The 25,080-nt window shown below is 41.1% G+C and overlaps 1 protein-coding gene across 1 annotated transcript in view; it reads left to right on the top strand.

Moving 5' to 3' along the window:
* LOC126336288 (Down syndrome cell adhesion molecule-like protein Dscam2) overlaps positions 1–25,080 on the top strand; it is a 387,422-nt gene that overhangs the window by 8,685 nt on the left and 353,657 nt on the right. The window contains exon 3 of the mRNA XM_049999822.1: positions 16,931–17,215. Within this exon, the coding sequence (XP_049855779.1) occupies positions 16,931–17,215 (285 nt within the window). The remainder of the gene's footprint in view (positions 1–16,930; positions 17,216–25,080) is intronic.

Below are 25,080 nucleotides of genomic sequence, written 5' to 3'. Positions count from 1 at the left end.
GCACTAATAGGGTGTCTGATTGTAAATAATGGTAATTATTACCTGAATTTAGGTCTGATCTCAGGTATTCATCTTTCTGTGTTTTTCATTTATTTGTTTATTTTAAGTTTTCATTTTGTATTTATTAATTACAGAAGCATAAAACATGTTCTTTTGTCAATTATAAGTTATTTTTAATTTCCACATTTTACAACAACATACAGCTGGTGAGAAGCAGGCCTAATATCTAAAATAAATTAGTTTTTACAAATTTTTAAAGCACTACCCTTAATGTAAAATTGCTTTTGATAGTGATCCCAAGCTCATCCCAAGTTGAAACTTTCAGAATATATAGATGTAAAGTGTATCTTTAACTTATATTTTTTTGAGAATTTTAAAAATACAGTTTTTCAAAATTCGGTAAAGTCAACAATGCTTTTTTTTATAACAATTTTTGTGTATATATTAAACTAATGATGTTTGGTATCATATAAAAGCTCTTTAAAAGAGCTTTCCAATGAAGTAAATGTTATTGTTCTAGCTTAATTAGAACACGAGTTGTAAAGTAAACAACATTGTTCCGCAAGTCAAAAATTTGTGGTTTTTTTGAATTTTTGAAGGTCCATTACTCAGTAACTTTTCCTCAGAAAAATGTGAAAAAATTAATTTGTGTCATGATTTATGAGTAATATAAGCATGCTTAATTTCAAAAAAATCTGAGGGTATCAGGTTGTAGCACTTGCTGATTTGACATGGAATTGCCTGTATATCTATATTTTTACATGTTGTTTACATTTAAAAATATATATCCTACAATTGTCCAAATGTTTATTAGAGTAATGTGTAAAAATTGGAATTATATTAGTCAAGTATTTGGCAACAGTGTTTCCCCTGTATTTATTAATTAAGATCTTGATATGATCGTGACAGATTTACTTTAAAAAATGGATGTTCATCAGAATATTGTGAAAAAATTTAATTAAAACTGTCAAGATTGTATTGAGGGTTTTGGTAATTTTTTATCTATGTTTAAAAAATATGTATGTAAAAACAAGTGCCCATTCACATGCAGTGTTGTGTCTAAATTTCAAAGCAGTCGCCTGTTTGAATTTTGTGAGCATAAACATATGCATACTGAGTTTTCATATACAAAGCTTTTTTGAAACTAATATGTGCCATGTTTCTTAACTCCTAGATCACAAAACGTGTTCATTGTGGCTGAACAAAAACAGCTTGAATCATAAATAATGTTGTAGGCAAGACAAGTTTACTGTATCTAATTGAAAAGACAACTAAATTTAGGCTCTTTGGTGTACTGACAGATAAGGGGTGCATAAACGATTTGTTTGCGATAGTACGTGTTCAGAAAGAAGGTACTAAAACACCTGACACTTTTGTAGAACTGGTTTCACCTCCTGATGGTACTAGTGAGACATTATATCAAACAATTCCTTACAAAATAGGGTATAATAAGTTTCACAGTGGTCGGAACATATGCTAGGTTTGAAGTAGAGATGTGATGTTATCCCCGCTTTTGGACCTAGATGGGCAGTGAACCAGCTTTACTGCCACACCTATTCACAGCTTCCAAGGAAGAGGCTTGGTGATAGGAACTGATGAGAGTTGTTTTGTTGGTGATGTTCATTTATTTTTCCATACCTCACTAAATGTTACGAACAAACTCTTTTATCTTTAATATCTGTGCCGGTGTATTGCACTGGTGGTGCAGCTCGATCTCCAACCCTGAAGGATACACACTCTGGTGATAAGTACATTGTGCAACGGTGTGAACTGCGTGAAAGAAAAGGGTCGCACCCTCTAACAGTTTCTCTCATAACCTGCGGAGTGTATGTCTTTTGTGGACGTATGAAAGACAACCAAGAAATGAATGTATGAACAAAAACTTCGCATACATATCTGTGGGGAGTCATGTTAACTCAACCCATGAGGTCCGTGGTGAGAAAGATAGTGGGGTTGCCTTGTCCAGCTTTCACTGGCCGCCTGCTTTCTCCCGTGCAGCCCAGTGCCCATCACACAGTTGTCAAAATTTGGCATAATGGTAAGTCTGTTGTGTGGGCCAGCAAATGCTGGGCACTGCTTGCTTGTGTCGGCTATGACCGCAGATCCATTGTTCACGTGTTTCTGTGGCACAGCCACCACACACGTCCCCCTCAGAGAGTGGAGCTTCATAGTTGCAATAAAGTGTGGCGATTGGTCTGTGGTGCATGTGTGTTTGCACTGTGTGGTGATATCAGTGCAAGTGGGATGGTGGTGGGTCAGTCAGTGGTTGAAGGGCGGGAACCTGTGATGTCAGCGTGTGACAGGCAAGTGTGCAATCGGCGTGTCCTTGCATGATCGGCTAGTGATAAAAGTGGTGGTCAATGCTGGCTACAATTTGTCCATAGCAACATGCAGTGTAGGCACATGACTGTGAGTCACTTGGAAGGGTGTGTCGAAGGCTGGTGCAGTGATAGCTTAATAATGATACAGTGTGTTCAATAGTGGTATAGTTAACACACTACAAAAAAAATAAAGTTCACTATTTGAATTGTTTAGAATGACAGATCAAAGATTCCTGAGTTACATTGTCCCACAAGTTTGCCAATGGACTCAGTCGCAGAAGCGCAGTGTGGCACTTCGAATCAGCGGCGTTATAGAGATTGCATTCTAAATGTAAACTTGAGTGAGTACTGTGTCTCCAGGACTTGAATGTGGGCTCTAGAGCTGTGATGGACGATCCCAGCAGCATGGAGGCATTGTCTGGAGCTTTCCAGAGCATGACCAGAGATACCGGCTGCAAGCATGGTCAGCTGGAGACAGGATTTCTACAGCAGACGGTGGCTGGAGGGTGCCAAATTCTAACAAGATATGGTGGCTTGGGTGCATGCTTACTGTGTCACACAGTGTAGCATTTTGATGATGCAGCATAGACTTTTGGAGCAGATGTGGCGGCCGGCTCATGTGATGGCTGCAGCTGTGCATCATCGGTGGCTAAGGGTGTGGGATCTGTTTGACTTCTGGCAGAGGGAATGTTGTATTTTGTCAGATCTTCTGCTGGTTCAAAGAAGTGGATGGCTGCTAGACTGGGCAAAACAGCCACATTGACGCAGTCAGTTGAGACTCTACATGGCTTCCCATTGCACTCAGTGTCCAGCATTTCTCTCCATGGGTGATCATATGATGCAGTCTGGAGTAGGGCAACCAGAGAGGTGCACAACATGACATGCATGTAGTGCTGCAGGTCAGCATGCATGAAGCCTTTCCCGGTGCCAATTTGTATCAGTGCATCTGCTCGGAGGCCAGTCACATAAGGTATGCAGACACTCTGCCAGGGTGGAGGTGGCAGTGTTGTGTGTGAATGGTACTTCCTCTACAAATAAACCTGGGACTGCGAGAGGTTGTCTGTAAACAAGATTGGCGCAAGTCTCTTACATCTCCTCCGGCATTACTTGCAGGCCCAGCAGGACCAATGGTAGTGTCTCCATCCAAGCAGTGTTGTCACATAAGAGGGTGGCATTCATAGGCCTGTGAAGCTGTTTGACCATGCCATTTGACGCCAGCTGCTAGGTTGTGGTCCTGTGTAATCGGCATTGCCCCCAGCCAGCAAAGTGACGTGGTCCACTGTAGTTACTAAATACCACTTGCCTTGGGAGAGAGGAAACGGGCCAACAAGGCCCACATGGAAATATGCAAATTGGCATGTGATGTCGGGAAGGCATGCATAGGTGTGCCTCCCGACTTTGGCACACTAGCAAGCAATTGTTGGCCTTCTACTCGTGGTTGTAAGTATTTAACTGCCACATATACTGCAAGAAACTTTCATTTATAAGTACTTAAAGTGCATTGCGATTCCGATAGCTTCTACGAGAAAAAGTGAAGCGGCTGCCAGCTCCTGTTGACATGTTGTTGTAGTGCTGCACCAATGGCAGTCTGGCTAGCATCCACCTGTACGGTTGTGTCCATGTTGTGTAGCGGGTGCAAGAGCAATGTCACTTATGGGAGATTCAGTGTTGACTCCATAAAGTTCTGCTCTAGTATGTCCACCAAAGGTCATAAACAGACTCTCAAAAAGACCAAAGGTTTTAACGGTAGCCATTTTCTGAATGTCTTTGGGTGTTACTAGAATTTGTGTATATGGCTTTGTGCAGTCTAGTCAAGGCATGGCTAAAATCTTAGGTTTGGTACCGGATATTGATCTGGCACTGTTTGTGAATTATGGGTGTGATAGTCCTCTCAGGGGCACCACAAATTGTGTGTTTTTGGAACTAAATGTAATGCAGATGACGATGGGGTACTTGATGGCCAATCAATGGCTTGTCACAGCATGGCCTCGAACTGTCTTTGCTACCACTAGTCCGTCAGACACAAGTCGATGTAGGTGGACCAGGCATAGTTATTGTGTCATCCACCACTGAATGCTTAATGTCCTTTGTTGCACTACTTGGGAGGGTGAGTCTAGGAAATGTTTTCAGTATAAGGTCCAGAGCGCTTCACAGGTTTTACGCTATATAATGTGGCTTGCTGGCACTGTCCTGTTATCTTTAAATTTGTTCTTGCATCAGTGAGCTGGGGATTTGAGATGTCAGTTAGCAGCATGTAGTGGCTGAGAAAGTCGGCCACCAGGATTGGCTCACTAACATCGGACACAGTAAATGTTCGTGAGAATGTGCGGCATAGTCTGAGATCTAAATTGCAGTTCATGTGCCATACGTTTTAATGCCCGAATTGTTCACTACAGTGAGAGTGCCTCAACCCACCTGTGTTCTCAGCAAAGAATTGGTGACTATCGAGAGGTCCGAACCCGTGGCACGAGGTACCTCATGCCCTCCACTTGTTGTGCTGTGAAGGAATGCCTGGGTAGTGAACTACAGCAGGATACATACAGCCCTGGTTGCAGCTGGCGTTCAGCTGCACTGAGGGAGGATGGCACTTTATAGCTTCATCGTTGAAGCATGTGTAGTGGCAGCAGAAGTCACTCGGTGACTGTTCTGCTATGAGTGCATTACTGTTAGAATGGCTGCAGCTGCATCGTTGGTTGCGCGAGCTGGCCCTGTGTCTGTGAAAGCTGCCAGTTGTGAGGCCAGCTTGTGAACTAGCTGATGCAGGTCATCGTGCCTGACAGGGGCTGCCGGATGTGCATGCCACTGTGAGGGGTAGGAGAACAGTTTCAACAGTTTCATAAGCTGCCGCGGCAGATGTGCTAGGTGCCGTGGCCAGCATGTCGTGCACCCGGGTCATTATATTTACAGTGACAACCAGCTGCTGCCCTGTCTACGCTGCTATTACCATCAGCTTCTGAGCGGAAAGGCTGCAAACCCAGATAGTGCATAGCAGTGAGTCTGGTACCATGTCAATTGCACGAGGCTTTGCAAGTGGTGGAGGAACTGGGAAGCTCTCCGGTCACTGCATTTTATTGGCACAGTAGTTGGTGCACCTGTTGTTCCTCGGACTATGAAGTCTGACAAATCAGGTCTTCCTTCAGTCATTTGTAAGAGGATTGCATCAGTGGGGCAGTGATTATATCTCGTACTTCAGTCAAATAGTTTTGGCCAAGCTGGCTTGTTACATGCCTGAATTTTGCTGGGTCACGGGATATATATTACTCACAAAGGCCATCTCCACGTAGGTGAACCACATGAGTGGCTCGCAGAGCCACAAGGGAGGCAGCCTGACTGACACTCATCCAGCACTTGCCGCCACTCCAGCAATAGTAGGAGACACAGGTGTGGTGAGGTTTTGCATGTTGAAATTCTCGCAAGCTGTCAGCGGATGTATGGAGTCCATGCATCCAGAGTACACCTGTGGCGCACTCTCTAACTTCTGCGCACAAGCAGGTGTTCTATAGTCTTGAATCATCTTAGCTCTGGGTCAAGTTCTCGTACGAGGGGAAAACACACAGTGGACATACCACAATTCTGACCACAATAGAAACAGGAAGGGAAAAAAAAGCCAGAAGTTCCGCGAGCAAAGCAGGCATACAAAAAAGGAAAAAAACTATATACGTGTGCGACCAAAAATGTCAAAAGTTTGTCTACAGAATACTGCTACATTTTAGCCTCAAATCACATAGGGGTCACCACTGAAGGAGGGACCTGCTGTTATCGTTGCGTAAGGTCCTATCACATGCAGTGAAGTGGTTTTGCTGCCGCACCCATGCACTGTGCCCATGGAAAAGGCTTGGTGATGGTAATGTGATGGGAATCACTGAGAGTCTCTTGGTCCGTGATGTACAATTATTTTTCCATACCTCGCTAGAGCAAACTGTTATCTTTAATGTCCGTGCTGGTGCATTGCACTGGTGAAACAGCTTGATCACTGATCCTGGAGGGAACACACGCCAATGATAAGCATGTTGCGTGACTGTATGAACCACTTGGAACAAAGATTGCATCTTCAAATGTTCAGTTTCCAGTGCAACCCATGCAGTGTTCTGTCTTTTGTAGACAGATGAAAGACACCACGAATGAAACTGTGTCTACTTGTTTCTAAGGAGTTGTATTAAAATGATCATGTGGTCCACAGTGAGAAAGGCAGAAGGTGTGTGTCACAGTGCCTTGTCCAGCTTGCACTGGCTGCCTTCTGCCTTGTCTTGTGCAAGCCACTGCGCCTCACACTGTTACCAAAATATATTGTAACAGTAAGTTAACATTCATGGGCCGTGAATGCCAGGCACTCTTTGCTTGTTTGGCTGTGACCACAGGTCCTCTGTTCTGTGGTACAGAACAGTTAGGCCATTCCTTGTCTTGCTTTTCTTAGGTAACATAGCTCAGGACTGTTCTCGATGAGATGTAGATGCCATTCATGTGCAGTATGCACTTCTCATGCTTGCTTAACTCTTCCTAGAGATATAGAAGTCATAGGGAGGAATGCATGTAAATATTTTGCAGTGCAGCTTGAAATGTCTCGATGAACTGAGTTACAGAACACTGTAACAGTGAAACCATACAAATTACTTCATGCCAGCTGGAACTCTCCCCCTCCCCCTCCCCCTCCCCCTCTTTCTCCCTCTCCCCCCTTTCTCCCTCTCCCCCCTTTCTCCCTCTCCCCCCTTTCTCCCTCTCCCCCCTTTCTCACTCTCCCCCCTTTCTCATTCTCCCCCTCTCCCTCTCTCCCCCCTCTCCCTCTCTCCCCCCCTCTCCCTCTCTCCCTCTCTCCCCCCTCTCCCTCTCTCCCTCTCTCCCCCCTCTCCCTCTCCCCCCTCTCCCTCCCTCCCCCCCTCTCTCTGCCCAGGCTTCTTGTGCAGTATTATGCCCTGAATTTTTTTTATTGATGTTGTGACTAATGACACACTTCTAGAAAGTGAGACAGTATTGTAGAAATTAAATTACAATGCTGTGATGCTCTTTCTTATCTTCCTGGATTTTGTGTTGCTTATTGCCAACATACTTTTCCTTTAAGATGCAGGCAGAATCCCTTCAAACCCACAGGGTGTATTGTGACATTAAGGAAACGGTGATAACTGTATTATAATGTTACATGAAGAAAAATCATATAAAACCAACACCCCTGAAAGTTGTTCATAACTAGTATCGAAATCCCTCTCATTACAAATCTCATGGTTAATTGCATGTACTTGCAGACATTTGACCCAATTTGCATTAGGACAAAAAGAATTCCATCAGTTTTCTGACTTCCCTCAGAGTTTCTAAGTTTAATTAGAAGTGACATTCAAGAAATTGACACTAGATGGAAGCTATTGGAATATTCATAGACAGAAATGAACAGTAATTATGGGGCTCGATCCTGGAATGCAGTCCCTAAGTCAAACCAGGGAGGTGGTACACCAATATCTTCCAAGTTATCAACCATGATGATGCATTTGTGGTACATCCAAATTCCCCAAGTTATCAGGCATGATGATGCATTTGTGCATATCCCACTTATCAGCTAGTGTGGAGAGATTGTTTTCAGTGATAAACAGTATAAAAATCAAGCTAAAAAACAGATTCAGCTTGAGAATAATTACAGGAATTTCAGGAATGAAAAATAAATGGGATATTTGCATATTGCTATGTTTTACCTATTAGCACAAAACTTCTACATCTGATGACTAATGACATCTACAAGAAAGTTGGACACAAACAGGAAGAAGGCTACATTGTGAGACAAATTACATTACTTTTTCTTAATCTTCTCTGTTATATTCAGGTAAATCATCATTTTATATTATCTGGTATTGCAGTCCTATCTGCTGAAATGTTTAATCTAACCACAAACGAAATAAGAGAAAAACAGTGCCTGTTTTGTGAATTCACCTTCGTATCTACATCTACATTTATACTCCTCAAGCCACCCAATGGTGTGTGGCAGAGGGCACTTTACGTGCCACTGTCATTACCTCCCTTTTCTGTTCCAGTTGCGTATGAGAGGTGTATTAACACACTTCAATATTCTGTGATAGTGAATCACTTTTAATGATACAATCAATTTACTCTTCAGCCTGTCTGCCCAATTTTGTGCATTTCGATAACCAGTCTGACTAAGCTTTTTAATGCATCAACAGATACGTAAGAAATGCACGCCGAACTGTCAACGCCGTTAAAAAAAGTCCTATATTTTGCTCTTCATTGCAGAAGACAAGGTGACAGGATGGACTTTTTAAACATTTCTAACAAAAATCAGGTATATTTTATGAAAGACAGCATGTAGACTGTGTATATTTCACTTTTTCCCCTATTAGTATGGGAAATTAATCTAAAATCTAATCTCTCTACAGCTATTTTTAGGTTTCATTTCCAATGATTGGAAATAAAACTGATATACATACAGTCTATGGACTTTTATGTACAAAAATGTACAATCTGAGAAACTTGTAAGGGTTTTTCAGGATAGGTTGTGCTGAGAAATAATTTTTAAGTAGAAATTCAATATCTATTGCTGTTTCTGAGTTAATTAGCATTGAAATTAGCCAATCAGGCTGTTGTGCATGCAAATTAAAGTGGCACATGAGAGACGGTGGTGCCAAACTTTTTCTTTGTGTGTTTTCCTCAAACCGAACAAGACAGTGTTTCATAAATTGGACATGGGTTGGTAGTAAGGATCAAGCCCAAGCCAAAGCCTGAGCAGTCTCGTGCACTATCATCTATGTATGCTATGAGAACAAATGCCACTAAATGTATCTGCTGGGCTCCATGAACTTGTGTGCACAATAGCCCGATTGGCTAACTTCAATGCTGATCAATTCGGAAATGGTGCAATGTATCAGATTTTTTTCTTAACAATTATTCTTCAGCAGAACCTATTCTGCAACAGCCTTACAAGCTTTTGCAAACTGTTTCTGACCAACTTGTATATCTTGCACTGTTTCTTGTACACTGCATAAATCCATTATGGATCTGTTAAAAATGTGACAAGTTCTTCATTTCTTGCATCTCCATTACTATACTCCTTGTCCCACAGACATCTCCAGTCTTTAAACTTCTCTGGAAACTCTGTCATCAGTGTTTTTGCGGCCTCACTCTGTGTCATCGTAGCTGTATTTGAACAGCGTGTAATGACATGCGCATTGACAAGAAGTGGAACCTTTGTCAGGTGCTTGGCACATTATTGCTACACACTGCACAATCTGTCGGGCTGAAGTGGAGTGCAGATTGGCTGTCAGGTGGTCACATGCAAGCAACCGCACAACAACAGCAATAACAATAATAATAAAATTCGTCAGTTGGCTGGCCAACAACCTTACACATGTACAATTTATCTTTTAGTCAGCTGATGACTTGGTAAAAATTCTTTCAAGTTTCCTGTGTGCATGGATAAAATTTCTGTTTCATCCAGTAGATAGCATAGCTGTAGTGATGTTTCAAAATTGCATCTCCAGGTGATGTACCCTACAAGCATCAAGTTGTTATCAACTTCCTCATTTCATAGAAAGAAACTGTGGGGAATATTTGCAAATATTTGTGAAGTCTATAAGACACCTGTAGTCAACTGGAGTACGGTTGATTGCAGGGAATATCAGAAGGGGTTCAGCGGCACCTCATGACTGCAGTGAGCAGGGAGACCATTGCTGCTGCAAAGGAACTGTAAATGCAGCTATCCATGCTCTTGGGAACTTGGGAGTGCTTTCATGATGCGTTTCCAAGCTACCTTACAGTGGAATGCAAATCTCACAGAAAAACATTTGTTCTGAGATGTTGCAAAACTTTGAAGCATTGAGCGAGGTCTTTTTATTGCAGATTGTGACAGGTTATTTTTATTTATTTAGCGTATGGCTCATAACATCACAGAAAAATTACAGAAGCAACATTATTTAAAAAAAATCACATATGTATAAGCAGAACAATAAATAACCATTTGTTTATAAGGACACCACCAATTGTAAATTTACACTCACAGAAGAGCAATCACAAGCAGATGTCCAGCTTAGATAATATATAGTCGATTGCCTCTTGGGTCACCATTAGGAAATCCTGTGGGTTACCCTCATATGCCCTTAGTGGATATTCCTGCACAATGTGTTTGACCGTCTGTCTCTGTGCGCCACAGTTGCAAGCGGCTGAAGGAAGTTTACCCCATCTGTGTAAGGAGTCGGCACATATCCCACAGTTGGTTCTGATGTACTTAAGAGGTGACCAAACGTTGCGCGGGCAATCAAATCCATTTGGTTTACTAAAGATGCATGGCATACTGTGGCAATTTACTGCTGTTCTGCTCTCCCATTCCTCCTTCCATCGGTCATTTATTTTAAAGTTGGTTTGGTGCAGAGCCTGTGCGGTCTTTAGTGGAGGATGCCTAGACCGGAGTTGGTTTCCTTGGATGTCATGAGTATCTTGATGGATTTGAAATTGAGGGTTGGTCATGATTTTTTGAAATTCTCTAACCAGAGCATGTTCTCGGCACAGGTTAGGAGGGGCTATGTTACTGAGAACTGGCAGCCACACTGTAGAAGTTGGCCTAATTGTGCCTGATATAATATGTATTGTTGCATTAAGTTGGCTATCTACCATGTGTGCGTGTTTGCTGTTAAGCCACACTGGGGCACAGTATTCTGCCATTGGATGCACCAAGCCAAGTGCGGATGTTCTTAAGGTAGATGCTGTGGAGCCCCAAGTGGTGTCACAGAGCTGCTGCAATATGTTGTTACCAGTTTTAAGTTTCGCTGCAGTTTTCGTCAGGTGTTCTTTGAATGTTAGTGTCCTATCTAGGTAACCCCAAGGTACTTCGTGTATTTGTTGTAATTTAGTAATTTCCCGTCTAGATATACATGTAGTTCTCTGTTGGCCATTTTGTTGTTCAAATGGAAGGCAGATACTTCCCGTCTTTGTAGCACTAGGTTGTAGCCTCTATTTTCTAAAGTACTTGCTGAGAACCCCTTGGTCACTCATAAGGATATCTTCGGCAGTTCCTATATTTCTGTGGGCTATTGCTAGAGCCCAGTCGTCAGCATAACCAAATTTGCGCGATCTGGTTGCAGGCATGTCAGCGATGTAAAGGCTGAAAAGAAGGGGCGCAAGGACAGAGCCTTGTGGGAGTCCGTTATTGAGTTTCATCTGTTTACTTCTCTCATTCCCCATTACTACTTGGAAGGTTCTATTTGACAACATATCGTCAATGAGGTTGGTTATCTTCTTGCAGGGGACGGCAGAGATTAATTTGTACATGATCCCCTGTTTCCAAACTGTATCGTAGGCTGCTGTTAGGTCTATGAATGCTGCAGCCACTTTGTTTCTTCTCTAACCCCGCCTGTATAAATGTTGTGTGATAGGACTTGATCTGTACAGCAGCGATAGGGACGGAATCCTGCTTGTTCTATAGGGATTTTTTTGAGCATAGTATGGCCTATTCTGTTGAGCAGTCTTTCTAGTAGTTTATAGACCATACTGAGAAGGGCAATGGGGCGGTAACTCTCTGGCTATCGCCTGGTTTACCAAATTTCAGGACTGCGATGATCTTTGCTCATTTAAGTGTGGGAGGAATGTTACCCACCTGGAGAATGTCCGTAAAGAACTTATCCAGCTATTGTTTTGTGTAGACTCTGACATGTTTGAGGAACTCAGGGTGGATAACATCGAAACCCGGAGCTTTTCCTGATTTAACCTTCTTCATGGCATTGGTAACCTCCTCAATATGAATATCTGATGAATGTTCTGAGTCCATTGCACCGGTCCTTTTGAATGTTTTAAAGTCCTTCTTCACTTAAGTTGTGTGCTTTCTGTCTCGTGGGGCTCTAGACACAGAAACTATGCGGGATGCAACCTTGTTGGGAGATATTTCGACCTTTCTATGTTCAGGTGGATTTGCGACTCCAAGTTTACGCAGTACAGACCAGGCTTGTCGGCTTGACTTTGAAAAGTCTAGATTTTCAACAGTATTCTCCCATTTTTGCCGTCTAATAAAGTAGATGTTATGTAATAGTTCATCCGCTATTTCCCGGTCCCCATTCTTGAGGAACTCCGCGTACAGGTCATTGCATATCCCTGTCCAACCGGGAATGTATGTTTCGCGGTACCCTCTTGGGATCGCTGTTTTCACAGAGCTAATGACCGCTCCCACAAATCTCTCATAGCTATTGCTGGTTGGAGGGATCCAGCTCAAGGTATAATCAAGTTGTTCAGAGAATTTTGTCGAGTCAGCTTTTGTAAAATTCCACCTTGGTCTAGGGTAAGATCTTATTATAGGGATGGATATACCGATTTTAATAAGCACAGGGCGGTGCTGGCTATGAGGGAAGTTCGTCAGGATCCTTCTAGAGGCTGTCAGTGGTTTATCGTTTGTATCCCTCAAAACAAAGCACAGATCCGGGTTATAGTCGCAGTTCCATGCAGCTGATCTGAATGTCCCTCGGTCCTTGGCATCAAAGACCAGATATGTACTTTGTTCCTCGTCGGACCAATCGACCAGCATATCTCCATTGCTATCATTCGTACTATATTTCCACATTTCGTGGTGACTATTATAGTCCCCAACATATACGCTTGGGTGTGGGTGGATCTTTATCACTTCAACCGGCCATGTAGTAGCAGGAGGTTTATAGATGTTAGTTACTGTAACTTCTCTTATTTTGATGACAACTTCATGGGGATATCATTTGCAATGGAGGCTTCAACTAGAAAGGCGTCCTCTATTTCCCCAGGCACAAATGTCGCAACGCCATAGTGTCTGTCATACATGGCTCCAAGTAGATCATATCCCAGTATCCTTCCTCTAGCTTCAAGTTGGACTCTATTTTCAGCATGAGTTTCCTGTATGGCTACCAGGTCAATGTCGTTATCGTGTAACATTCTCTGCAATACTTGACATTTTGCTCTGCCTATGCCCTCAATGTTGAAATGGCATATTCGGATGCATGGTCTGAGATCTTTTGTCAGTTGGTCCCTAAAAGGACCGTTGTATGAATCTTACATACCGCTTTGTCAGTCGTTCTGTTTCACTGTGATGTGGGGCAAGAATTTTTCGTTCGGTCTGCCACCAGTTGTGTTAGTTCATTTAGCGTTACCCAGGGTGCACCACGTGGAGGCGAACTAACTCTACAGGTAATGAAACCATACTAAGCAAATGAAAGGAAAAAAAAAAAGGTTATGATAACATCATCCCCATGCATTGAAGAAGTGACTTTGTGACCAGAAGGACTCTTGCCAACAAGGAATACTGCCCTTGGATCTCACTGGAGGAGTTCCTCAAGACCTGGTAGATTATATGGAAAAATAGCTTGTCTAGTTAAAACGTCATTCTTTCATATATTTTTCATTGCAAGAAATAAATAATTGTTGAAGAAAAAACTGTTGAGCATTACTTCATGGGCAACCCTCTTATGACCAGTATAATGATACGTGAATAAATATATTTTTAGTAAATTATTGGATTACATAAGCAAGTAAAGACATTTCTTTCATGAAATGTCTTTACTTGCTTATGTAATCCATTAATCAATGAAAGAAGGCTGTATACATGGAAGACCCCTGGAGATACTAAAAGGTATCAGATAGATTATATAATGATAAGACAGAGATTTAGGAACCAGGTTTTAAATTGTAAGACATTTCCAGGGGCAGATGTGGACTCTGGCCACAATCTATTGGTCATGACCTGTAGATTAAAACTGAAGAAACTGCAAAAAGGTGGGAATTTAAGGAGGTGGGACCTGGATAAACAGAAAGAGCCAGAGATTGTACAGAGTTTCAGGGAGAGCATAAGGGAAAAATTGACAGGAATGGGGGAAAGAAATACAGTAGAAGAAGAATGGGTAGCTTTGAGGAATGAAGTAGTGAAAGCAGCCAAGGATCAAGTAGGTAAAAAGATGAGGGCTAGTAAAAATCCTTGGGCAACAGAAGAAATATTGAATTTAATTGATGAAAGGAGAAAATATAAAAATGCAGTAAATGAAGCAGGCAAAAAGGAATATAAACGTCTCAAAAATGAGATCGACAGGAAATGCAAAATGGCTAAGCAGGGGTGGCTAGAGAACAAATATAAGGATGTAGAGGCTTATCTCACTAGGGGTATGGTAGATACTGCCTACAGGAAAATTAAAGAGACCTTTGAAGAAAAGAGAACCACTTGTATGAACATCAAGAGCTCATATGGAAACCCAATTCTAAGCAAAGAAGGGACAGAAGAAAGGTGGAAGGAGTATATAGAGGGGTCTATACAAGGGCAATGTACTTGAGGACAATATTATGGAAATGGAAGAGGATGTAGATGAAGATGAAATGGGAGATACGATATTGCATGAAGAATTTGACAGAGCACTGAAAGACCTGAGTTGAAACAAGGCCCCCGGAGTAGACAACATTCCATTGAAACTACTGACGGCCTTGGGAGAGCCAGTCCTGACAAAACTCTACCATCTGGTGAGAAAGATGTATGAAACAGTCGAAATACCCTCAGACTTCAAGAAGAATAGGGGCTATAATAATTCCAATCCCAAAGAAAGCAGGTGTTGACAGATGTGAAAATTACTGAACAATCAGTTTAGTAAGCCACAGCTGCAAAATACTAACATGAATTCTTTACAGACAAATGGAAAAACTAGTAGAAGCCATCCTCGGGGAAGATCAGTTTGGATTCCATAGAAATACTGGAACACGTGAGGCAATACTGACCGTACGACTTATCTTAGAAGAAAGATTAAGGAAAGTCAAACCTACGTTTCTAGCATTTGTAGACTTTGAGAAAGCTTTTGACAATGTTGACTGGAATACTCTTTTTCAAATTCTAAAGGTGGCGGGGTAAAATACAGGGAGCGAAAGGCTATTTACAATTTGTACAGAAACCAGATGGCAGTTATAAGAGTTGAGGGGCATAAATGGGAAGCAGTGGTTGGGAAGGGAGTGAGACAGGGTTGTAGCCTCTCCCTGATGTTATTCAATCTGTATATTGAGCAAGCAGTAAAGGAAACAAAAGAAAATTTCGGAGTAGGTATTAAAATCCATGGAGAAGGAATAAAAACTTTGAGGTTCGCCGATGACATTGTAATTCTGTCAGAGACAGCAAAGGACTTGGAAGAGCAGTTGAATGGAATGGACAGTGTCTTGAAAGGAGGATATAAGATGAACATCAACAAAAGCAAAACGAGGGTAATGGAATGTAGTAGAATTAAGTCAGGTGATGCTGAGGGAATTAGATTAGGAAATGAGACACTTAAAGTAGTAAGTTTTGCTATTTGGGGAGCTAAATAACTGATGATGGTCGAAGTAGGGAGGATATAAAATGTAGACTGGCAATGGCAAGGAAAGCGTTTCTGAAGAAGAGAAATTTGTTAACATCGAGTATTGATTTAAGTGTGAGGAAGTCATTTCTGAAAGTATTTGTATGGAGTATAGCCATGTATGTAAGTGAAACATGGATGATAAATAGTTTGGACAAGAAGAGAATAGAAGCTTTCGGAATGTGGTGCTACAGAAGAATGCTGAAGATTAGATGGGTATAACTAATGAGGAAGTATTGGATAGGATTGGGGCGAAGAGAAGTTTGTTGCACAACTTGACCAGAAGAAGGGATCGGTTGGCAGGATATGTTCTGAGGCATTAAGGGATCACCTATTTAGTATTGGAGGGCAGCGTGGAGGGTAAAAATCGTAGAGGGAGACCAAGAGATGAATACAATAAGCAGATTCAGAATGATGTAGGTTGCAGTAGGTACTGGGAGATGAAGAAGCTTGCACAGAATAGAGTAGCATGGAGAGCTGCATCAAACCAGTCTCAGGGCTGAAGACGACAACATCAACAACAGCAGCAGCAACAACAACAACAACAACAACAACAACAACAACAGTAAAGACATACAGGTTTGTAGATTTAGATAACGGGTGATACTGTGAACAATACATCGCACCGCCAGCGTTGTGAATATTTCTAGTTAAATACAACATACATTGTATTCTTCCAAAAAGAACACCTTCGGTATTCCTAACTGTGCGGTCAAGCATATTCTTCACTAAGCATCACTAGTAAGATTGTTAATATGTATTGAATGTAGTAGTTAATGTTGTTTCAAATGAAAAAAAAACTATTAATTCTATTATATTTATTATGTAGATTAGACTACATATCACCTATCTTTTGCAGCTAAAATTATATTATTGGTTCAAAAAAACGTGTTATTATTTAAAAAAAATATGTTTCCCCTAATCATATTAGAAAGCAACAGTAGTTTTTATGTCTTCCATTGTTTTTGAGTGAGGTCAAGCACTACACACAAGCAAGCAAGTGAAATTCAAAATTGTGACATGTAATTGATTTAAAAATTTTGTGTCCATATTGTGCTCAAACATTGCACAAGGACCAGTAAGCACACAAAAGGAATGGAAGATATAAAAAGCAACAGATGAAGTCTAGTACAATTAGATGAACAGTACTTGGCTGAAAACAACACGAGTAGTAAATGTTTAGTTGCAATAGACAGATAATATCTATTCTTATTTACATAATAAATGTAATTGAAGCGGAAACTGTGGTAGAATTTCTGCACATATTAGCAACACAATTAATTCTTATTTTCATATTTCTTCCAGAGGCACCAGAAATTGATCCAATAATAGTAAAACCAGACCTCCAAGAAGGCATGCGGATGAATCTGATGTGTGTCGTCAGCAAAGGGGACTTCCCGATTGCTATACAATGGCTAAAAGATGGAGTAGCAATAAATTATGAACAAGGAGTGTCTGAGAAGAGTTTTGATGAGTATTCGAGCACCCTCAGTTTCAACAGCCTTATGATGAAACATACTGGAAATTACACTTGTCAGGCATCAAATGCTGCTGCTTCAAGGAACTACACAGTAGAAGTGGTTGTTAATGGTATCACGTTTAGTAGAAATTTATAGTATGCAACTAATTTCTCTTTAAAATTGTCTCACTTTAAAATTATCTCAAGTAATTCCAGAAACTGTTGTGTTGAGATCAAAATATTAAATCTGCTGAAGTTTTGTTATAGCACATACAGTAGCGCTCACTACACAGAGGTATTGGTGCATGCATGTCAAACTGAGGTTTTAAAATTCATTAGAAGACACCCATCTCTACCACTACCCCCTCACTTGCACTACCTTAAGCACACATAAACAATACACTACTGCCACGTGGATGCCTTATACATAGAAGCACAGTTGACCTTGGACACTTTAGTTACATGGAGTGCTATTGAAGGTTCCATGATAGCGTATTTGCCAAATTGTACACTATCTGATCCAAAGTATCTGGATACCCATTGTTGGGCATTAATACAGGGTCTGTCCACTATTCGACTTTGACAGCTTGAACTCTCCTGGGGACAGATTCAGTGAGATGCCTGAATGTCTGTGGAGGAATGGCAGTCCATTCTTCCTCATATCTGTAATCAGAGAAGGTAGTGATATTGAACACTGAGGTCAAAAGCAAAGCCGATATTCTAATTCATCTTGGTGTTCTGTTGGGTTCAGGTCAGGACCCTGGGTGATCCACTTTGTTTTTGGAATGTTTTGTCCAAAACCATTGCCTCATAGATACTGTTTTATGACAATGTCATACTAATTCAAACAATCATCATTCTGCTATAAACAGTACACAATTCTGTAAAATATGTATTTCACTGATGGCACTACACACGATGGCAGCTAACATTCTTCAGGCGTTAGCTCTGGATCTACCATAGAATACGGGGTTACTCATCATTCCAGATTACGTTTCCAGTCATCCGCTGTCCATGGACATCTCTACACCATCTCAAGCATCACTTAGCACTGACTACACAAATTTGTAGCTTATGAGGAGCTGTTTAACCATTTTACCACATTCTTTTTAATTTCCTTAGCACAGTTATTGTTCTAGATGGATTGGAATTCACAAGTGATCCCTACCACTAATTTCAAGTGATTTCTACAATCGCCCTCCACAATGCTTGGCAATCCCTGTTCCTCGGTACATGAGGTCTCGTTTTCTTGGTTTAGATGTGGTTATTCCTTCATGTTCCACTTCAGAATCACATCACCGGCAGTCGACTGGGACTGCTTTAAGTGAGTTAAAATGTCCATGATAGATCTGTTACTCAGGTGATATCCAATTAGGCTAGTCCATGTTCGATGTCATTGAACTCTCCTGACCAACCCATGCTGCTGTTACTGCTTCTCTACTAACAGCGTAATAATCCCCGCCTCCTCTTACACTGCCAGGTCCACCTCATGTGGTCCATAGAGTGTCTGGATACTGTTCATAAGGTCTTTTAACCTATTGTCGAGACAGTACTAAGAGTACGGCACTCTACACTTGAGTTGTCTAATACAGAATCACCAGCCAGTGTGACTACAGCTCGGAGAACAGCAGTAAGAGGACAATCTCGTGTATTCAGAAGCTTCTTCTGATCACAGCAGGATAGACTGATACTTACCATAAAGAAGATATGTTAAGTAGCAGACTGGCACAATTAAAAGACAATTAACATAAAGCTTTCAGCCCAAACCTTCATCAGCAAAAGAGGAACCATGCCAATACATCACACAAACAAGCACACCTCTTTGACACGACTGCCATCTCGGGCAGCCCAAGCTGCTGGAGTTGGTGGTCATGTGTGTATAAGATGTGCTTGCTTGTGTGTATGAATGGTGTGGTTTCTCTTTTTTTAGCTGATGAAGGCTGTGGTTGAAAGTGTTATGCAAGTGCCTGTCTGTGACTTAATGTGTCTTCTTTCAGTAAGTAGCAAGCAATCTTTTCCTACAGTGTTGATATTCCTAAGTGAAGTTTCCATTGTTCAGATACATAATCTATACTTCTGCATTCTCAAACTGTGATGATGAAGAAGAAGAAGAAGAAGAAGAAGAAGAAATGATGATGGTGAACATTACAGAAAGGTTAGCAAAGAATGGGTTGTTTGATTATACACTTGCAGACCACAACTACAGCACATGTACTGTAGCTTAAGGAACTGATGGGAACGATTGTATGGGACCCTTTAGGGTATCCCTTTGCTCCAAACAGCACCAGTGTATGTTATTGACATAGAGTTGTTAAAATGCTATTTGGTAGAATCAAAAATTATCGGTTAAGTGTTTATGCTCACTGATGGGTTTTTATTTTTCCAAATAATGTTGTTCTTTTCACTGTCTGTTTTCTGTCTTATTTGCCCAGGTTGCATTCCATATTTTAATAAAATTGTCTTAAATTTCTTCTGTTGTTGATCAAACATATGAGGTGATGACTCCAATCAGTCCAAATTTCTTCTGTTGTTGATCAAACATATGAGGTAATGACTCCAATCAGTCCTTTAAGAGATTATAAAGTTGACCTAGTAATGAATTAAAGCCTCACAGCTAATTGCCAGGAACACAGATCATCAGAACTAATTCGTGATAATTGAAAGATAGATCAAAGATGAAAAACAGCAAATTACTGCTGTACAAGTTATCAGTAATGTGAAAACCATAGTTGCTTTAGTGCTTTAGATGTTAATTCTTGAACTTGGAAATTTCTACAGCATGGCAGCACCATTGATGCTTAATTTTTGCCAGTACCTTCATCAGTCAGCTTGCTGTTTGTCCATATTAATCAACTTGACACAGAACTCTCCTGTGTTGGATAGCTCACTAATATAGTGGTGCATCCCATCAGTGTATTCTGTTTGAATATAATACGCACCATTGTGACTCACAATTGAACATTAGCAAGTGGAACTAATGATCTTAATGAAACTTGATGGATGTGTAGAGAGGGCAAAATAATGCAATACATATTTTTTTTTTGTTTGTGCCTAGTTTCACTTTTATAGGGTAAAACATGGTCCAAAATGTAATTTAGTGTATTAGGTTCAGTGAGCATATAATTGAAATGGTGAGATATGCAGATGTTTTCCATGTAAAAGTTTATATGTAACTAATGAACTTGAGAACTGTATAATTGACTTGAGTAATAATTTGAAATTTAGCAAAATACCACACCATTAACATCACAAAAAAAGTTTTGTCACAGCATAAATTAAAGAAGCTTTCAAGCCACATATATACATGTGTAATGACGCTAGTCTCTGAAATACCTTTTTGGGAAATAAGCTGTATGCAACGTGTTGTTGGAGTATTTTCAACATACCTAATTAAAATATCCAAACATTCATTATTATTCTCATTATTTATGTCACTTATATTTGTTTTATGTTTTAAATTGTTAGCTTATGTTTTGCCATTTGTGTCTGTCCTTTGTTTTCACACACGTGTATTTTGTTAATTGAAAGTAATTAGTAACTGATTATTATGATACAAAATCATTAAGTACAACAGAGTCGCAGTAATCAGAACATTCAGTTAATCCGAACATGATAAATGTTAATCTAAGAATGGAAATCTGTGCAGTAAACTGCTGTACATAAAAAAAGACAGCCATTGTTTTCTGGCGTAATGAAGACAGACTGTTATATAACGCATAGTTGTGCCATTGTTCCATAAACATCAAATCAGCAGGTGTAGCAGTGGGCCGTCGCTCCAAATAACGTAGCGCAAGATCAAGGGCTTCTGCTGCGCCACTGTGTGGCACCAGCTCTCCTTTGTCGCTTTCAGGCTCATTGTGACTTCCGTCATAGCAGCTCACTTCTTCCTGGTCTTGTTCAGAAAGGAGAGATTAAATATAGTTAGTGGTGGAGTATTTATTGCTGTCAGAATTAGTTTGCCTTGTAGTAGAATTGAAGTAGATAGTTCGTGCGAAATAGTATGGGTACAGGTCATACTTCATACTTGACAATCGTTCTACCGACCCCCCCCCCCCCCCCCCCCCCCCTCCAAGCTCAGAAGATATAGTTGCTGCACAGTTCAAAGAAAACTTGAGTCCCATTTCAAATAGATATTCCACTCATTCAATTATAGTCAGTGGTGGCTTTAATCTACCCCTCGATATGCTGGAAAAATTATACTTTTAAAGCCAGTGGCAGGCATAAAATGTCATCCAAAATTGTGTTTAATGCTTTCTCAGAAAATGATTTTGAACTATTAGTTCATGAGTCCACTCAAAGTGTAAATGGTTGTGAAAGCATACTTGACCTTGTAGCAACAAATAATCCTGGACAAATAGTGAGTATTGTGATGAATACAGGGATTAGTGACCACAAGGCAATTGCTGAAGCAAAAAAAAAAAAAGCATGCCAAATTTAAAAGAATGCAAAAGCCCCAAGACTAGCAAAGTTTTGCAGAAGTTCTAAATATAGTGTGTACTTCAATGCAATTTCCACAGTGAAACTCTGTCTCGTAATCTGGCAGAAAACCCAAAGAGATCCTGGTCATACATGAAGCACACCAGTGAGAAGACACAGTCAATACCTTCACTGCGTGATAACAATGATGAAGTCACTGATGACAGTGCAACTAAAGCAGAATTATTAAACACGATTTTCTGAGACTCCTTCACCAAACAAGAAGAAGAAGAAGAGGAAGTAAACATTCGTGAACTACAATTAAGAACAACTGCCAAGATGAGAAACATAGAAATAGATATCCCCAGTGTCACAAAGCAGCTTAAATCACTTAATACAGGCAAGGCTTCTGGTCCAAATTGTATACCAGTCAGTCCTCTCACAGTATGCTGATACAGTAGCTCCATATTTAGCAATTATATACAACTGCTCGCTCACAGAAAGATCCTTACCTAAAGACTGGAAAATTGCTCAAGTCACACCAATACTCAAAACGGGAAGAAGGAGTAATCCGTTGAATTACAGGCCCATATCACTAACTTCGATTTTCAGTAGGGTTTTGGAATGTATACTGTATTCGAACATTATGAAGTACCTCGAAGAAAACGATTTATTGACAGTTGTCAGCATGGATTCAGAAAATATAGTTCTTGCGAAACACAACTAGCTCTTTATACTGATGAAGTAATTAGTGGTATTTACAGAGACTGTCAAATTGATACCATATTTTTAGATTTCCAGAAGGATTTTGACACTGTTCCTCACACGCATCTTATAACAGAACAGCATGCCTATGGAATATTGCCTCAGTTGTGTGACTGGATTCGTGATTTCCTGTCAGAAAGGTCACAGTTTGTAGTAACAGACTGAAAGCCATCGGAAAGCCATCATCCCCAAGGAAGTGTTACAGGCCCTCTATTGTTCATGTTATAGATTAACGACATAGGAGACAATCTGAGTGGCCGTCTTAGATTGTTTGCAGATGATGCTGTCACTTACCGTCTTGTAAAGTCATCAGATGAAGAAAATGAATTGCAAAATGATTTAGATAAGACATCTGTATGGTGTGAAAAGTGGCAATTGACCCTGAATAACGAAAAGTCTGAAGTTATCCACATGAGATACTAAAAGAAATCAGCTAAATTTGAATTACACGATAAGTCACACAAATCTGAAGGCTGTAAATTCAACTAAATACTTAGTGCTTACTATTGCAAATAACCTAAATTGGAATGATCACATAGATAATATTGTGGGCAGAGAAAAACCAATGACTGTGATTCATTGGCAGAACACTTAGAAGGTGCAACAGGTCTACTAAAGAGACTGCTTACACCATGCTTGTCCACCCTATTCTGGAGTATTGCTGTGCAGTGTTTGATCCGCATCACATGGGACTGATAGATGACACGAAAAAGTACAAAGAAGGGCAGCTCGTTTTGTGTTATCACGAAATAGGGGTGATAGTGCACAGACATGATACGCGAATTGGAGTGGCAATCATTAAAAGAAAGGTGTTTTTCATTGCGACAGGATCTTCTCGTGAAATTTCAATCACCAGTTTTCTCCTCCAATTGTGAAAACATTCTGTTGGCACCCACCTACATAGGGAGAAATGATCATCACTATAAAATAAGAGAAATCGGGGTTCACATAGAAAAATTTAAGTACTCGTTTTTCCCACGCACCATTCAAGAGTGGAACGGTAGAGAGACAGCTTAAGGGTGGGTCATTGAACCCTCTGCCAGGCACTTTACTGTGAATAGCAGAGTAATCATGTAGATGTAGATTTACACACTCGACCCCTATGTGAACGATATGAAGGGGCTTGAGGTATATTCCTAGAGTCATCATTTTAAACTGGTTCTTGTAACTTAATAAGTAGGCTTTCTCAGGATCGGTTACCGAGCAAGGTGGCGCAGTGGTTGGTGCACTGGACTCGCATTCAGATGGACAGCATTTCAGACCCCTGTCCAGCCATACTGATTTAGGTTTTCCGTGATTTCTCTAAATCAGTTCAGGCAAATGCTGGGATGTTTCTTTTGAAAAGGCATGGGTGACTTCCTTCATCGTTCTTCCCTAATCCTACGGGACCAATGACCTCACTGTTTAGTCCCCTCCTCCAAATCAACCAACCAACCGGGATAGGTTATGTCTATCATCCAGCGTCTGCTGCCAGTTCAGTTTCTTCAGCACCTCTGTAACACTTTCCCATGGATCAAATCAACCTGTGACTGTTTGTGCTGCCCTTCTTTGCTTATGTTCAGTATCCCCTATTGGTCCTACTTGGTGTGGGTCCCACGCACTCAAGCAACCTGCCCAAGGGGCTCACCCTTCTTTGGTGGGTTTGTGCTTGGCTACCACAGGGCCCCAGCCTTTGCATCATTTTTCTGTGCTGCATGTCTATCCTCTTGCTATTCTTTTTCCCCTCCCTTGGGAAACTTGTCTGGGATGTTATTGGGAACTGTCTGTCTCTGACGTAAGAACAGTTTAACATTCGTTTTTTGCTGTCTTTCCTTTATTTGTTTCCCTTCTCCTCTTGTTCCTTTGCTTTGGTGTTTGAGGTCCCTGTTTTCCTTATTCCTCCCTGTGCGCTCCTGAAGGCTGGCCCAAGGGTCTGACATGTAACAGGTGACTGTGTAACGTGTAATTCCAAGCCCCGGGTCAACAGGTAGGGCTTGTATGTACCCCCTGGTACAGGCCAGGCCCAGGGAGGGGTGATTGCCTGAGCTGCAACCATCCCAAATTGCTGATTGGTCCATCTGTCAGGTGTTCGGGAGGTGTGAACAATCATCTAGGGCGGGTGTTCCATCTTTTGAAGGGGGGCCCCAGTTGGAAGGAGTGTGCCATCAGAGATGCTAATAATCATGGAGGATTTCCTCACAATGAATCAATCATCTTCACAATCAACGTCTACAAAACATAAACGTAATGAGGCTAATAATTCAAAGACCCTTCCCGACGCACCATGGTTCCTTGTGGTGTCACATTCTAAGACAGTCAGTCTTTTGCCATGGTAAATCCGTTTATTGTTCAGAATGGTGTTGATGCAGTTGCTGGCCCTATAAAATCCTTCTCTCATTTATGAAATGGCACTTTGCTTTTGGAGATTACTTCTGATTCTCAAGCAGAACAGCTGCTAGCTGCCTCGCTTCTCCACAGCTACCACGTTCATGTCAAGGCCCATAGTAATTGGAATTCTTCCTGTACTGTCATTTTTCCACCAGGCTGCTCGACAGTCTAACTGAGGCCAAAATCCAATCTTATTTCTCTGATCAGGGTGTCGTTACTGTCCATCGTGTAATGAAAAAGGTAGATTCCTCCATAGTGCCCACCCGCACTCTTTTCCTCACCTTTGATAGAGTGGTGATGCCGTCCAAGATCAAAGCAGCCCATGAAATTATCACAGTCCAACCATACATTCCAAAACTGATGCACTGGTACCAGTGTCATCATTTCAACCACGCTACTAGAATGTCTTGTCAACACCCATCCAAATGTGTAACCTGTGGTAGGGTTG

Source organism: Schistocerca gregaria, chromosome 2 (genome assembly GCF_023897955.1).
Source record: "Schistocerca gregaria isolate iqSchGreg1 chromosome 2, iqSchGreg1.2, whole genome shotgun sequence".
In the NCBI taxonomy this organism is placed as follows: domain Eukaryota; kingdom Metazoa; phylum Arthropoda; class Insecta; order Orthoptera; family Acrididae; genus Schistocerca; species Schistocerca gregaria.
Note: the sequence above shows the minus strand (reverse complement) of the source record. Positions and strands in the feature narration are given on the sequence as shown.